Below are 12,620 nucleotides of genomic sequence, written 5' to 3'. Positions count from 1 at the left end.
AAAAAAAGGTAACATACAATAACAAAAATAAAAAATTACATAAAAAATAAAAAGAGAGACACAACCCCAAGATTCCAGAATGAAAAGACTTTTTTTTAAGAGGTTTAAAGGTTTTTCTGATCGAAATCAATCTTGGAAAATGGACTATAATTGGCCAGGAAGGAGACATTATCTTTGATGGGTTTCATTCTGGATTCTTGGGGTTGTGTATCTCTTCTTCAATAACAAAAATAAAAAAATTACATAAAAAGAAGAGATAAAAAAAATCAAAATTCCAGAATAAAACCGCATCAAAGATAAGTTTTCCTTACTGGCCAATTATAGTCCATTTTCCAAGTGTGATATCGATCAGAAAAACCTTTTAAAAAAAAAGTATTTTTTCTTTTTGAAATCACACTTGAAAACTAGACTATAATTATAATCTATTAATAATTATAATAATTAGATATAAATCATAATTATGGTCTCTTTTCCAAATGTGATTTTCTTTAAGAAAATATATTTTTTTAAAGGTTTCTCGAATCGAAATCCCCATCGGAAAATGGACTATAATCGGTCAATACAGAAACATTATCTTTGATGGGTTTCATACTGGAATCTTGGGGTTGTGCATCTCTTCTTTTTATGTAATTTTTTATTTTTGTCATTGAAGAAGAGATGCACAACTCCAAGAATCCAGAATGAAACCCATCAAAGATAATTTGTGATTTCGATCAGAAAAACGTTTTCTGATAGAAATCACATTTGGAAATGAGACAATTAGACAATAATTAGTCAGTAGGAAACATGATCTTTGATGGGTTTCATTCTGGAATCTTGGGGTTGTGTAGCTCTTCTTTTTATGTTTTTTGTTTCTTTAACTTTATTTTCTTTACAGTTTTTTTTAGTTCATACTATACCCAAGGCCTGCAGGGTTTTTGGGTGAAGGACTTTATTGCTTCCATACATAATACCTATCTGGCCCCATCCATTTGAAGACTACCCTCTTTCATCCACATGGAAATGCTATGTAAACTGCTCTACGGAACTAGGTAGAAACCTACCCTCCCCTGCCAAAGGATGGTGCCTTATTCTAGACCACCATGTATTCAAATATTAGTCTGATTACTGTGGAATCCATTATTAACCACCACTTCCTCCAAAGGCCATTGAGGAGAAGGGGTGGGAATAGTCAAGCGATCTGCTTGTCTTCGCAACTCCATTAAGAATGATTCTTCGCATGATCGGCCACCTCTCCATTCACATGAGACTCTGAGCGCCGTTTTTTTTTAATCGATGGGATCCCAGCGATCTAGTAGTTATCCCTTATCCATAAGATAGGGAGTACCTTCAAAATTTGAGAATACCACTTTAATAATTCCGAATTCCTTTTTTTTCCCTTGATGTCTAAGGGGGAACATTTCTCCTTGTGTAGAGTGCCAAGCCAGCGTAAGGAGACTTAAAGGCCATGCGATGCTCCTTTTGGAATTTAAATATGCAAATCGCCTCTTCAGAGAGGAAGAGGACTTGATCTCTAGCGCCACCTATTGGATGTAGAAATCCTAAAAGTCAATATCGATCCTTTAATGAGCCTTGCCATGTGGTTTAAGATAAGAAGCCAAGCTAGAAACTCCATTTTCAGACACATGTTTCGGGGTGTTTGCCTCTCATCAGTGCAAAGCAGGAGATTTAATTTGGTTGGGTTTGCACTGATGAGAGGCAAACACCCCGAAACACGTGTCTACAAACTGAGTTTCTGGTTTGACTTCCTATCCTAAGGCTCATTAAAGGTTCGATATTGACTTTTAGGATTGCTACATCCGATACTAGAGTTCAAGTATTTGCGTATATATATATATATATATATATTTTTTTTTTTAACTTTGATGCAATCAATGGCCCAAAAAACAACGTTATCTATGACCAGCAAGAGTAGTAACTGTTACATAATTTTAGTATCGTCTTCCATGGTAGTTTCCCATTAAATTAATATGATGAGGTTAAATGTCTTTTTCAGACTGAAGGGGTCGTCGTTCTTTAAAGAATGATTTTGGGGTTTTTTTTGTTGCTTATTTCCAGTATATTCCTCTGCTTTCTGCCAGCTGAAACAATACCAACTGCTTGATTTTCCTCGACAGTTTGGAACGCTTTCCTGTTTTGCTGGGAGAATTGGCAATGTCCCTTAATTCGCAAACCATATTTTGCCTGGAGACTCAGCAAAAGGATTAGAACAAAGACGCGGCTCTCTGATATAATAAAATTGATAGAGAATCTCTGGAAAAATGTAAGCGTGACGCCGAGAGATACAATCGGAGCCAGGAACGGCCCTATTCTGTGTTTTTTTTTTTCTGATGACATAAGCGGTAAAAGCAGAGATATTGTAGGAGGAATGTGGAATAGCTCCATTGTAAAGCCTGTTCATAAATGCCACAAGGTTCTTTTTCCCACATATACAGTGCCTTGAAAAAGTATTCATACCCCATGAACTTTTCCACATTTTTTCCAAGTTACACCCACAAACTTAAAATCCTAATAAAATACATTTATGTGATACAAACACAAAGTTGCAAGTATTTGTGAAGTATAAAGGAAATGATACAAGGTTTTCTAAATATGTTAAAAATATAAATCTGAAAAGTGTGATGTGCATTCGTATTCAGCCCCTGAGTCAATACTTTATAGGACCACCTTTCGCTGTAATTTCTGCTGCAAGTCTTTTGGGGTCTGTCTCTACCAGCTTTGCACATCTAGAGGTGACATTTTTGCCCCTTCTTCTTTGCACACTCGCTCAGTGAGATTGGATGGAGGCGTCTGTGATCAGCAATTTTCACTTCTTCCCACAGATTCTCAATGGGATTTAGGCCTGGACTGTGACTGGGCCGTTCACACACATAAATATGCTTTGATCCTAACCATCCATTGTAGCTCTGGCAGTATGTTTTTGGTCATTGTCCTGCTGGAAGGTGAACCTATGCCCCAGTCTCAAGTCTTTTGCTGCCTCTAGCAGGTTTTCTTCCAGGATTTCCCTATATTTTATTCCATTCATCTTCTCATCAACTCTGATCAGCTTTCCTGCCCCTGCTGAAGAAAAGTCTCCCCACAGCATGATGCTGCCACCACCATTTTTGACAGTGGGGATGGTGTTTACAGAGTGATATACAGTGTTAGTTTTCCACCACACAGAGCATTTTGCATTTAGCACAAAACATTCTACTTTGGTCTCATCTGACCAGAGCATGCTCGCTGTGTCCCCTACATAGCATGTAGTATACTTTTTCAAGGCACTGCATCTAATTGGATGGATTATTTTTTGTTTATATACTTTTTTTCATGATGTACAAATGCTTTATGATTTCAACAGTTGCTATAAAAAAATATTGTAAGAGAGTCTGGACTGGTTGGAGAAGAGTTGTAGTACTAATTTCACCAAACCCACAGATTTCAGTGACAATGGCTGACTAACATGTATGAGGGCCTCCTAATTGTCTTTTCTCTGCCCATTGAAAACACACAAATGCTCAGTCGAGCCGACCGCTCGCGTGTATGGAGACATCAGGGAGGTAATGGTCTGCCAAATGAACGTCAGCCGATAGCTAGATCATGTGTGTGGCCAGTTTAACTTTTTGTGGCACCTAAGTAGTTGTACCTAAAACATAGTTGATTCTTCCCCTTCCTTGAATTACGGTGGGTACGGAAAGTATTCAGACCCCTTTACATTTTTCACTCTTTGTTTCATTGCAGCCATTTTGTAAATTCTAAAAAAAATCATTTTTTTTCTCATTAAAGTACACTCTGCACCCCATCTTGACTGAAAAAGAACACAAATGTAGAAATTTTTGCAAATTTATTAAAAAAGAAAAACTGAAATATCTCATGGTCATAAGTATTCAGACCCTTTGATCAGACACTCATATTTAAGTCACATGCTGTCCATTTCCTTGTGATCCTCCTTGAGATGGTTCTACTCCTTCATTAGAGTCCAGCTGTGTTTAATTAAACTGATAGGACTTGATTTGGAAAAGCACACACCTGTCTATATAAGACCTCACAGCTCACAGTGCATGTCAGACCAAATGAGAATCACGAGGTCAAAGGAACTGCCCAAGGAGCTCAGAGACAGAATTGTGGCAAGGAACAGATCTGGCCAAGGTTACAGAAGAATTTCTGCATTACTCAAGGTTCCTAAGAGCACAGTGGCCTTTATAATCCTTAAATGGAAGAAGTTTGGGACCACCAGAAGTCTTCCTAGACCTGGCCGTCCAGCCAAACTGAGAAATCGTGGGAAAAGAGCCTTGGTGAGAGAGGTAAAGAAGATCCCCAAGATCACTGTGGCTGAGCTCCAGAGATGCAGTAGGGAGATGGGAGAAAGTTCCACAAAGTCAACTATCACTGCAGCCCTCCACCAGTCGAGCCTTTATGGCCGAGTGGCCCGACGGAAGCCTCTCCTCAGTGCAAGACATATGAAAGCCCGCATAGAGTTTGCTCAAAAACACATGAAGGACTCCCAGACTATGAGAAATAAGATTCTCTGGTCTGATGAGACGAAGATAGAACTTTTTGGTGATAATACTAAGCGGTATGTGTGGAGAAAACCAGGTACTGGTCATCACCTGCCCGATACAATTCCAACAGTGAAACATGGTGGTGGCAGCATCATGCTATGGGGATGTTTTTCAGCTGCAGGGACAGGATGACTGGTTGCAATTGAAGGAAACATGAATGCGGCCAAGTACAGAGATATCCTGGATGAAAACCTCTTCCAGAGTGCTCTGGACCACAGACTTGGCCAAAGGTTCATCTTCCAACAAGACAATGACCCTAAGCACACAGCTAAAATAACAAAGGAGTGGCTTCAGAACAACTCTGTGACCATTCTTGACTGGCCCAGCCAGAGCCCTGACCTAAACCCAATTGAGCATCTCTGGAGAGACCTGAAAATGGCTGTCCGCCAACGTTCACCATCCAACCTGACGGAACTGGAGAGGATCTGCAAGGAAGAATGGCAGAGGATCCCCAAATCCAGGTGTGAAAAATCATTTCCAAGAAGACTCATGGCTGTCCTAGCTCAAAAGGGGGCTTCTACTCAATACTGAGCAAAGGGTCTGAATACTTATGACCATGTGATATTTCAATTTTTCTTTTTTAATAAATTTGCAAAAAATTCTACATTTCTGTTTTTTTTCAGTCAAGATGGGGTGCAGAGTGTACTTTAATGAGAAAAAAATTAACTTTTTAGAATTTACCAAATGTCTGCAATGAAACAAAGAGTGAAAAATGTAAAGGGGTCTGAATACGTTCCGTACCCACTGTATGCATGGGTGGGTTTCCCGTGACTTAATTAGGCATGGGAGTGGCTTACCAAAATGTACAATCTGAACAACAGTGGGTAATAGCCCCTTACAATGGTTATAGATCCATGTAAAGAATTGTCTCCCTAAGACACCCCCCCATGCATTCATTTTTACTAGGCCACATGTTTGTCATCAGGGGTGGTGGGGGGATTCTCGTTTATACCTGCCCTGTAGAACTCAAAGTAGTCCTAGTTAAAGAGAACTGTTACTGGTTTGTAGACTTAGACTGGCCAAATCTTATATGGTTAAATGATTAGGGGGGATAAATATCTACCTAGAAGTGTGATGTGAGCTGATCACCCAGGATGGCTACTCCTGGTTCAAAAAAATTAAAACTTTTAGGTCCTGTATACTCATCTTGTTCTATTTTTGCGTGTTGTATTTTCCTATGATAACCATTTTTGCTTCTGCCTTTTTTTTTATCATTTTGTAGCTCAGTCTTGGAAGATACAGCAGCCATTTCTATCCGTTGTGGAGCTATCTTTTTTGTCACCGAGTCACCCAAGTCTTAATAGAAATACAGTGTTTGCGCCTTCCTCCCTCACCGATCTCAAAGTTCAAAACAGCTAACAGGTTGGTAGTAAAAGCTAAAAAGCAGTCACATGATTCCTTATTTGCTCACTTTTTAAAAATTATTTAATGATATTTTCCACTAAATAGAAAATAACAACCAGCGTCTGAATTGTCCTATGTTAGTTAAAGGGGTTGTCCACTAATTGGATAACCTGTTCTCAATCACTATGTTTACCCCAAGTAAAATAATAACAGCTATACTAACCTCCGGAGCATGCACCCTTCCAGCGTTGGCGGCACTGGCTCTCCCGGGGCTCTCGTGACATTGGCTTTTCAGACGCAACTAACATATTGTCACGCTGTCTCTGTATACTGGAGGTAGGGGGCCTAAGCTGACCCTAAGCTGGGGCCCTGACTAATCCCTCAACCTGGAGGTACTGTTAAAGGTACAGAGGTCCAGGCCGCCAGCGTAACCCCTACCTCCTGAAGATCCCTGCACCTCAGTAATCTAGTCCTGAGAAGGACCCCGATCACAACCAAAGGGAACAAGAAATAATATGCCCAAACACAGTATTTAGACGAACGAGACAGTACAAGGGAAAAACCAAAACCACCTTGCATACAAACAACTTCTCAACTACAACAGAGGGAAAACCAACGGGTAAGGAGATAAATGATAAAGCGAGGAAAGGGAAAAAACACTTCCAAATACACTTATCTCAGCAACTCCAAACACCACGATCCGCTCTGTCAGTCTGAATGAAATGCTTTCACCGACACCTCCCAAACAGACCAGCAGGTATATGAAGGAGTCTCACTACAGAAGTATTGATTGCAGCTGGGCGAGGCTGGACCTCATCTAGCCCAGAGAGAGAGAGAGAGAATTAACTCCCTCACTGCCGAGAAACACAAAGCACCAACAAGTCAGCTGCGAGAAGTCAGGCTGTGTACTCGTGACGATCTTCGTGGCAACACACCCGTGACAGTACCCCCCCTTCTACGAGGGGCCTCCGGACCCTCAGGGCCAGGTTTATCCGGGTGAGTCGTGTGGAAGGCCCGAACTAATCGGTCTGCGTTAATATCCGACGCAGGAACCCACATCCTCTCCTCAGGACCATACCCCTTCCAATGAACCAGGTACTGAAGGGACCGGCGATTAAAGCGTGAATCAATGACCCTCGATACCTGGAACTCCAAGTTACCATTGACAACCACTGGAGGGGGAGGTAAAAGTGACGGTACCACCGGCGCCACATACCTCTTAAGCAATGATCTGTGAAACACGTTGTGAATTTTAAACGTAGGGGGGAGGTCAAGACGGAATGCCACCGGATTAATAATAGAACTGATTCTGTACGGCCCGATGAACCTGGGACCCAGTTTCCAGGAGGGAACCTTAAGTTTTATATTCCTGGTAGACAACCATACCCGATCGTTCACACTTAGGTCCGGACCAGACACTCTCCTCCTATCAGCCATACGTTTGTATCGGTTCCCCATAGTATTCAGATTCTTCAGCACCCCTCTCCATACTGAAGCGAGTGATGAGGAAAATCGTTCCTCCTCAGGAACCCCCGAAGAGCCCCCCCCACTGAAAGTACAAAACTGGGGATGAAAACCATATGCCCCAAAAAACGGGGACTTACCAGTGGACTCGCTCCGCCTATTATTAAGAGCAAACTCTGCCAGAGGTAAGAAAGAAGCCCAGTCCTCCTGGTTCTCTGACACAAAACACCGGAGATATGTCTCCAAGCTCTGGTTCATACGTTCCGTCTGACCATTGGTCTGAGGATGAAAAGCCGATGAGAATGACAACTGCATCCCCCGCCGTGCACAAAACGCCTTCCAGAACTTAGACACAAACTGAGACCCCCGATCAGACACCACCTCGGAGGGTACCCCGTGAAGCCTCACAATCTCCCCAATGAACACCTGCGCAAGAGTTTTAGCATTAGGGAGAGCCGGAAGAGCGATAAAATGTGCCATCTTGCTGAACCTGTCCACTACAACGAGTATGACCGTTTTACCCGAAGACGGAGGGAGGTCCGTAATAAAGTCCATAGACAGATGAGTCCAAGGACGCTCCGGGATCTTCAAAGGTAAGAGGGCCCCAGACGGACGGGTATGTGAGGTCTTAGAGCGCGCACAAACCCCACAGGACGCGACAAAAGTTACCACCTCCTTATGTAAATTAGGCCACCAAAACCGACGCGAGAGGAGATCCACAGTAGCTTTACTCCCCGGGTGTCCTGCAAAAACTGAGTTATGGTGTGCCTCGATCACCTTTTGTCGCAACTGATGTGGAACAAACAATCTCCCTGGAGGTCCAACAGGGGCGTCCCCCTGAGCCTCCAATACCTCCTCCTCCAGCTCAGAGCATACTGCCGAAACCACCACCCCCTCCTGAAGGATAGGAATCGGGTCGTCCGTATTCCCGGCCCCCGGGAAACTACGAGATAAGGCATCCGCCTTTACATTTTTTGACCCAGGACGATATGTAACGACAAAATTAAACCTGGTAAAAAACAATGACCACCTAGCTTGTCTGGGATTCAGACGTTTCGCGGACTCCAGATATAGCAGGTTCTTGTGATCGGTGATGACGGTGACCGGATGAACAGCCCCCTCCAGAAAATGGCGCCACTCCTCAAAAGCTAACTTAATGGCCAAGAGTTCCCTATTGCCGACATCGTAATTCCTCTCAGCGGACGACAATTTTTTAGAGAAAAAGGCGCACGGATGCCACTTACCAGGGGACGAACCCTGTGACAATACTGCTCCCACCCCTACCTCGGAAGCGTCTACCTCTACAATGAATGGCTGAGACGCATCAGGTTGAATGAGTATGGGCGCCGAGGCAAAACATTTTTTCAAAGAGGAGAATGCTTGACAAGCCTGGTCAGACCACCTAGAAAAATCCGTCCCCTTTTTAGTCATGTCAGTGAGAGGCTTAACCATGGACGAGAAATTACGAATGAACTTCCGGTAATAATTAGCAAACCCCAGGAAACGTTGTAGTGCCTTAAGATTCTCTGGCCGATCCCACTCAAGAACTGCCCGCACTTTCCCAGGGTCCATACGAAAACCGGACGCTGAAACCAGGAAGCCTAAAAACTGGAGTTCCTGTACGGCGAACACACACTTTTCCCACTTGGCATACAGTTTATTATCCCGCAAGATCTGTAACACCTGCCTAACGTGCTCCTGATGAGACACCAGATCCGGCGAGTAAATTAGGATATCATCCAGATATATGACAACAAACTGTCCCACCAAGCGGCGAAAAATGTCATTAACAAAGTGTTGGAACACCGCCGGGGCATTAGTCAGACCGAATGGCATGACAAGGTTCTCATAATGCCCCTCCGGAGTGTTAAACGCCGTCTTCCACTCATCCCCCTCCTTCATCCTAATCAGATTGTACGCCCCCCTGAGATCCAACTTAGAAAACCATTTGGCGCCCACGATCTGATTAAAGAGATCGGGAATAAGTGGGAGCGGATACGGATCTCGGACCGTAATCCGATTAAGTTCACGGAAATCCAGGCAAGGGCGTAGGCCTCCATCTTTCTTCTTAACAAAGAAGAACCCCGCAGCCACCGGTGAAGATGAAGGTCTAATATGCCCCTTAGCCAGACTTTCTGAGATATAATCCTTCATGGCCTGCCTCTCAGGACCAGAAAGGTTATACAACCTAGCTTTAGGTAACTTGGCCTCAGGGAGCAGTTTTACAGAACAGTCATACACGCGATGAGGAGGTAGTTCCTGACACCCTTTCTCCGAGAATACATCCTCAAAGTCCGCCAGAAATGGAGGTAAGACCCAAGGAGTAACCGCACCAATGACCGTGTTCATGCAGTTTTTATTACAGAATTTACTCCATTGGCTTATCTCCCTGGTTTGCCAATTAATAACCGGGTTATGCTTAGCTAACCAAGGAAGGCCCAACACAATAGGAGTGGGAAGACCCTCCAACACGTAGCAAGACAACAGTTCTTTATGTATTGCCCCCACTTGAAGTTTTACGTCATGCACAACTTGCAAAAAACTTCCCTGCCCGAGAGGCCTGGCATCGATCGAGAATATGGGGATGGGTTTAGCCAACTCACTCAACCGCATACCTTGAACCCGGGCAAACCGAGCATCAACCAGATTAGCCCCGGCCCCACTATCCAGAAGAACAGATATCCTCTCAGTTCTCGTACCCACCACCACCTCCGCCGGTACGAGAAACTGAGACGAACCTAGGGACGAAATACCTACTCCCAGATTGCCGTCCACCACACAACCTGGGATCAACAGTTTTCCGACGACTCTTCACTCTGCAAGGGACGGGATGGACACCCCCCAATAAAATGTCCCTTTCTCCCGCAGAAGAAACACCTTCCTGCCTTATGGCGCACCACCGGTCCCCTCCCCCGAAATGATGTCCCTCCTAATTGCATAGGCTCCTCTGGACTGACCAGGGGAACCACCATATGAGGGGACCTTGTAGGAGGTGGAGTCATCACAGGGGGTAGAGTTATCCCGCACCTCTCCCGAAGCCGTCTGTCCACGCGAATAGCGAGGGCCATAGCGGCTTCCAGAGACACGGGAGAGTCATACTGTGCCAACACATCCTGTAATTTGTCGGATAAACCATGACAAAACTGGCTCCTAAGAGCCGGGTCATTCCACTGGGTGTCCGTGGCCCACCTACGGAACTCCGAACAGAATTCCTCCGCCGGACGATCTCCCTGCTGGATCCTACGTAACTTAGACTCAGCAAGGGAGATCCGATCTGGGTCATCATATACGAGTCCCAGGGCAGCGAAAAACCTATCCACTGACTGGAGAGCCGGGGAACCCGGGGGAAGAGAGAACGCCCAAGATTGTGGGTCCCCTTGTAGGAGCGAGATGACAATTCCCACCCTTTGTTCTTCACTCCCCGATGACCGAGGCCGCAGCCGAAAGTACAATTTACATGCCTCCCGGAAAACAAAAAACTTGTCCCGCCCCCCAGTGAACCTATCAGGGAGAGCTACTTTAGGTTCTGGTCCGGCTTGCTCCTGAGGATGCCAAACCTTGGACCTAACGTCCGCCAGCTCCATGGACAAACTCTGCAATTGCCGAGCTAGACCGGCTACTGGATCCATAGTAGCTGGAGAAAAACTAAGTGGGTCGGTGAAAATGTCACGCTGTCTCTGTATACTGGAGGTAGGGGGCCTAAGCTGACCCTAAGCTGGGGCCCTGACTAATCCCTCAACCTGGAGGTACTGTTAAAGGTACAGAGGTCCAGGCCGCCAGCGTAACCCCTACCTCCTGAAGATCCCTGCACCTCAGTAATCTAGTCCTGAGAAGGACCCCGATCACAACCAAAGGGAACAAGAAATAATATGCCCAAACACAGTATTTAGACGAACGAGACAGTACAAAGGAAAAACCAAAACCACCTTGCATACAAACAACTTCTCAACTACAACAGAGGGAAAACCAACGGGTAAGGAGATAAATGATAAAGCGAGGAAAGGGAAAAAACACTTCCAAATACACTTATCTCAGCAACTCCAAACACCACGATCCGCTCTGTCAGTCTGAATGAAATGCTTTCACCGACACCTCCCAAACAGACCAGCAGGTATATGAAGGAGTCTCACTACAGAAGTATTGATTGCAGCTGGGCGAGGCTGGACCTCATCTAGCCCAGAGAGAGAGAGAGAGAATTAACTCCCTCACTGCCGAGAAACACAAAGCACCAACAAGTCAGCTGCGAGAAGTCAGGCTGTGTACTCGTGACGATCTTCGTGGCAACACACCCGTGACACATATGGAGGATGTCAGAGCTGCAGTTGCTCTCTCACTTCCTCCAGATGTCTGATTTGTCCGAAAGATGGAACAATGAAGCAGCCGCTGATTAACCTCAGGGATAGCGTGACATAATAATGTCATGCAAGCCCCAGGGGAACCAGTGTCAACACTGCTGGAACCGTTCCAGCACCAGAGAGGAGTATAGCTACTAATATTTTACATGGGGGGAGCATAGTGATCGAAAGGAGTTGTTTGACTAGTGGACTACCCCTTTTAGTTTTCATATTGGTGTCTGAATTGTTATATTAACACATGAGCTTCCAAAACTGGGTGACTAAACTAATCGCAGGCTTGAAAGTTCCAGTATGGAGGTAAAATTTGTTCTGGAGGTTTGCACTGTTGGCTTTCAGCGCTGGCATCCTGGGTTCAAATCCAACCAAGGACAACATCTGCATGGAGTTTGTAGGTTTCCCCCATTTTTGAGCTTCCTCAAGGTTCCTTCCACGCTCCATAAAAATAGGTTACTCATAGTCGTATTGAATTTTTATGAAATTGGCGCTAGTGTTTGAGATAGGAAACTTGGGCACAGGCACTGATGTGAATTATAGCACACCTCTGTACAGCGCTATGGAATACGTTATGTTGGTGCCATATAGCCAATAAGACATAAATAAATAATACATAAAAAGAAATGTGATTTTTGACATGGATCTTCCTGGTCACTTCTCGTAAAGACATGATATCAGAGTTGTATAAAATATCACAGGGGTGGAAAAAATACTATAGCATTTTGGAGCCAATTTGACCAATTTAGGAGCCAAATTATATTGTTTTGTTTGCCAACCAATGAAACTTGACTTTTTTTTTTAAGAAATAAGCACAAAAGTTAAGTGCCAGCAGTCATTTTCTAGGCGCCTTGACTACCTGGCTGCAGGGATTTGTCATGCCCTAGCGTAACCCAATGTAATAATTTTGGAGACGTATATTATA

The 12,620-nt window shown here is 44.3% G+C and overlaps 1 protein-coding gene across 2 annotated transcripts in view; it reads left to right on the top strand.

Annotated features, from left to right (window-relative positions):
- Positions 1-12,620, top strand: part of LOC141164563 (uncharacterized) — a 42,770-nt gene that overhangs the window by 22,818 nt on the left and 7,332 nt on the right. For both annotated transcript variants that reach the window (XM_073649954.1, XM_073649952.1), the window contains exon 2: positions 5,764-5,903. In XM_073649954.1, coding sequence (XP_073506055.1) covers positions 5,764-5,842 — 79 coding nt within the window. In that variant the 3' untranslated portion in view covers positions 5,843-5,903. The remainder of the gene's footprint in view (positions 1-5,763; positions 5,904-12,620) is intronic.

The sequence above is a fragment of the Phyllobates terribilis genome, unplaced genomic scaffold (assembly GCF_046119375.1).
Source record: "Phyllobates terribilis strain yellow unplaced genomic scaffold, ASM4611937v1 Scaffold_10__3_contigs__length_209671492, whole genome shotgun sequence".
NCBI lineage: Eukaryota > Metazoa > Chordata > Amphibia > Anura > Dendrobatidae > Phyllobates > Phyllobates terribilis.
This window is presented reverse-complemented; position numbering and strand designations above follow the sequence as displayed.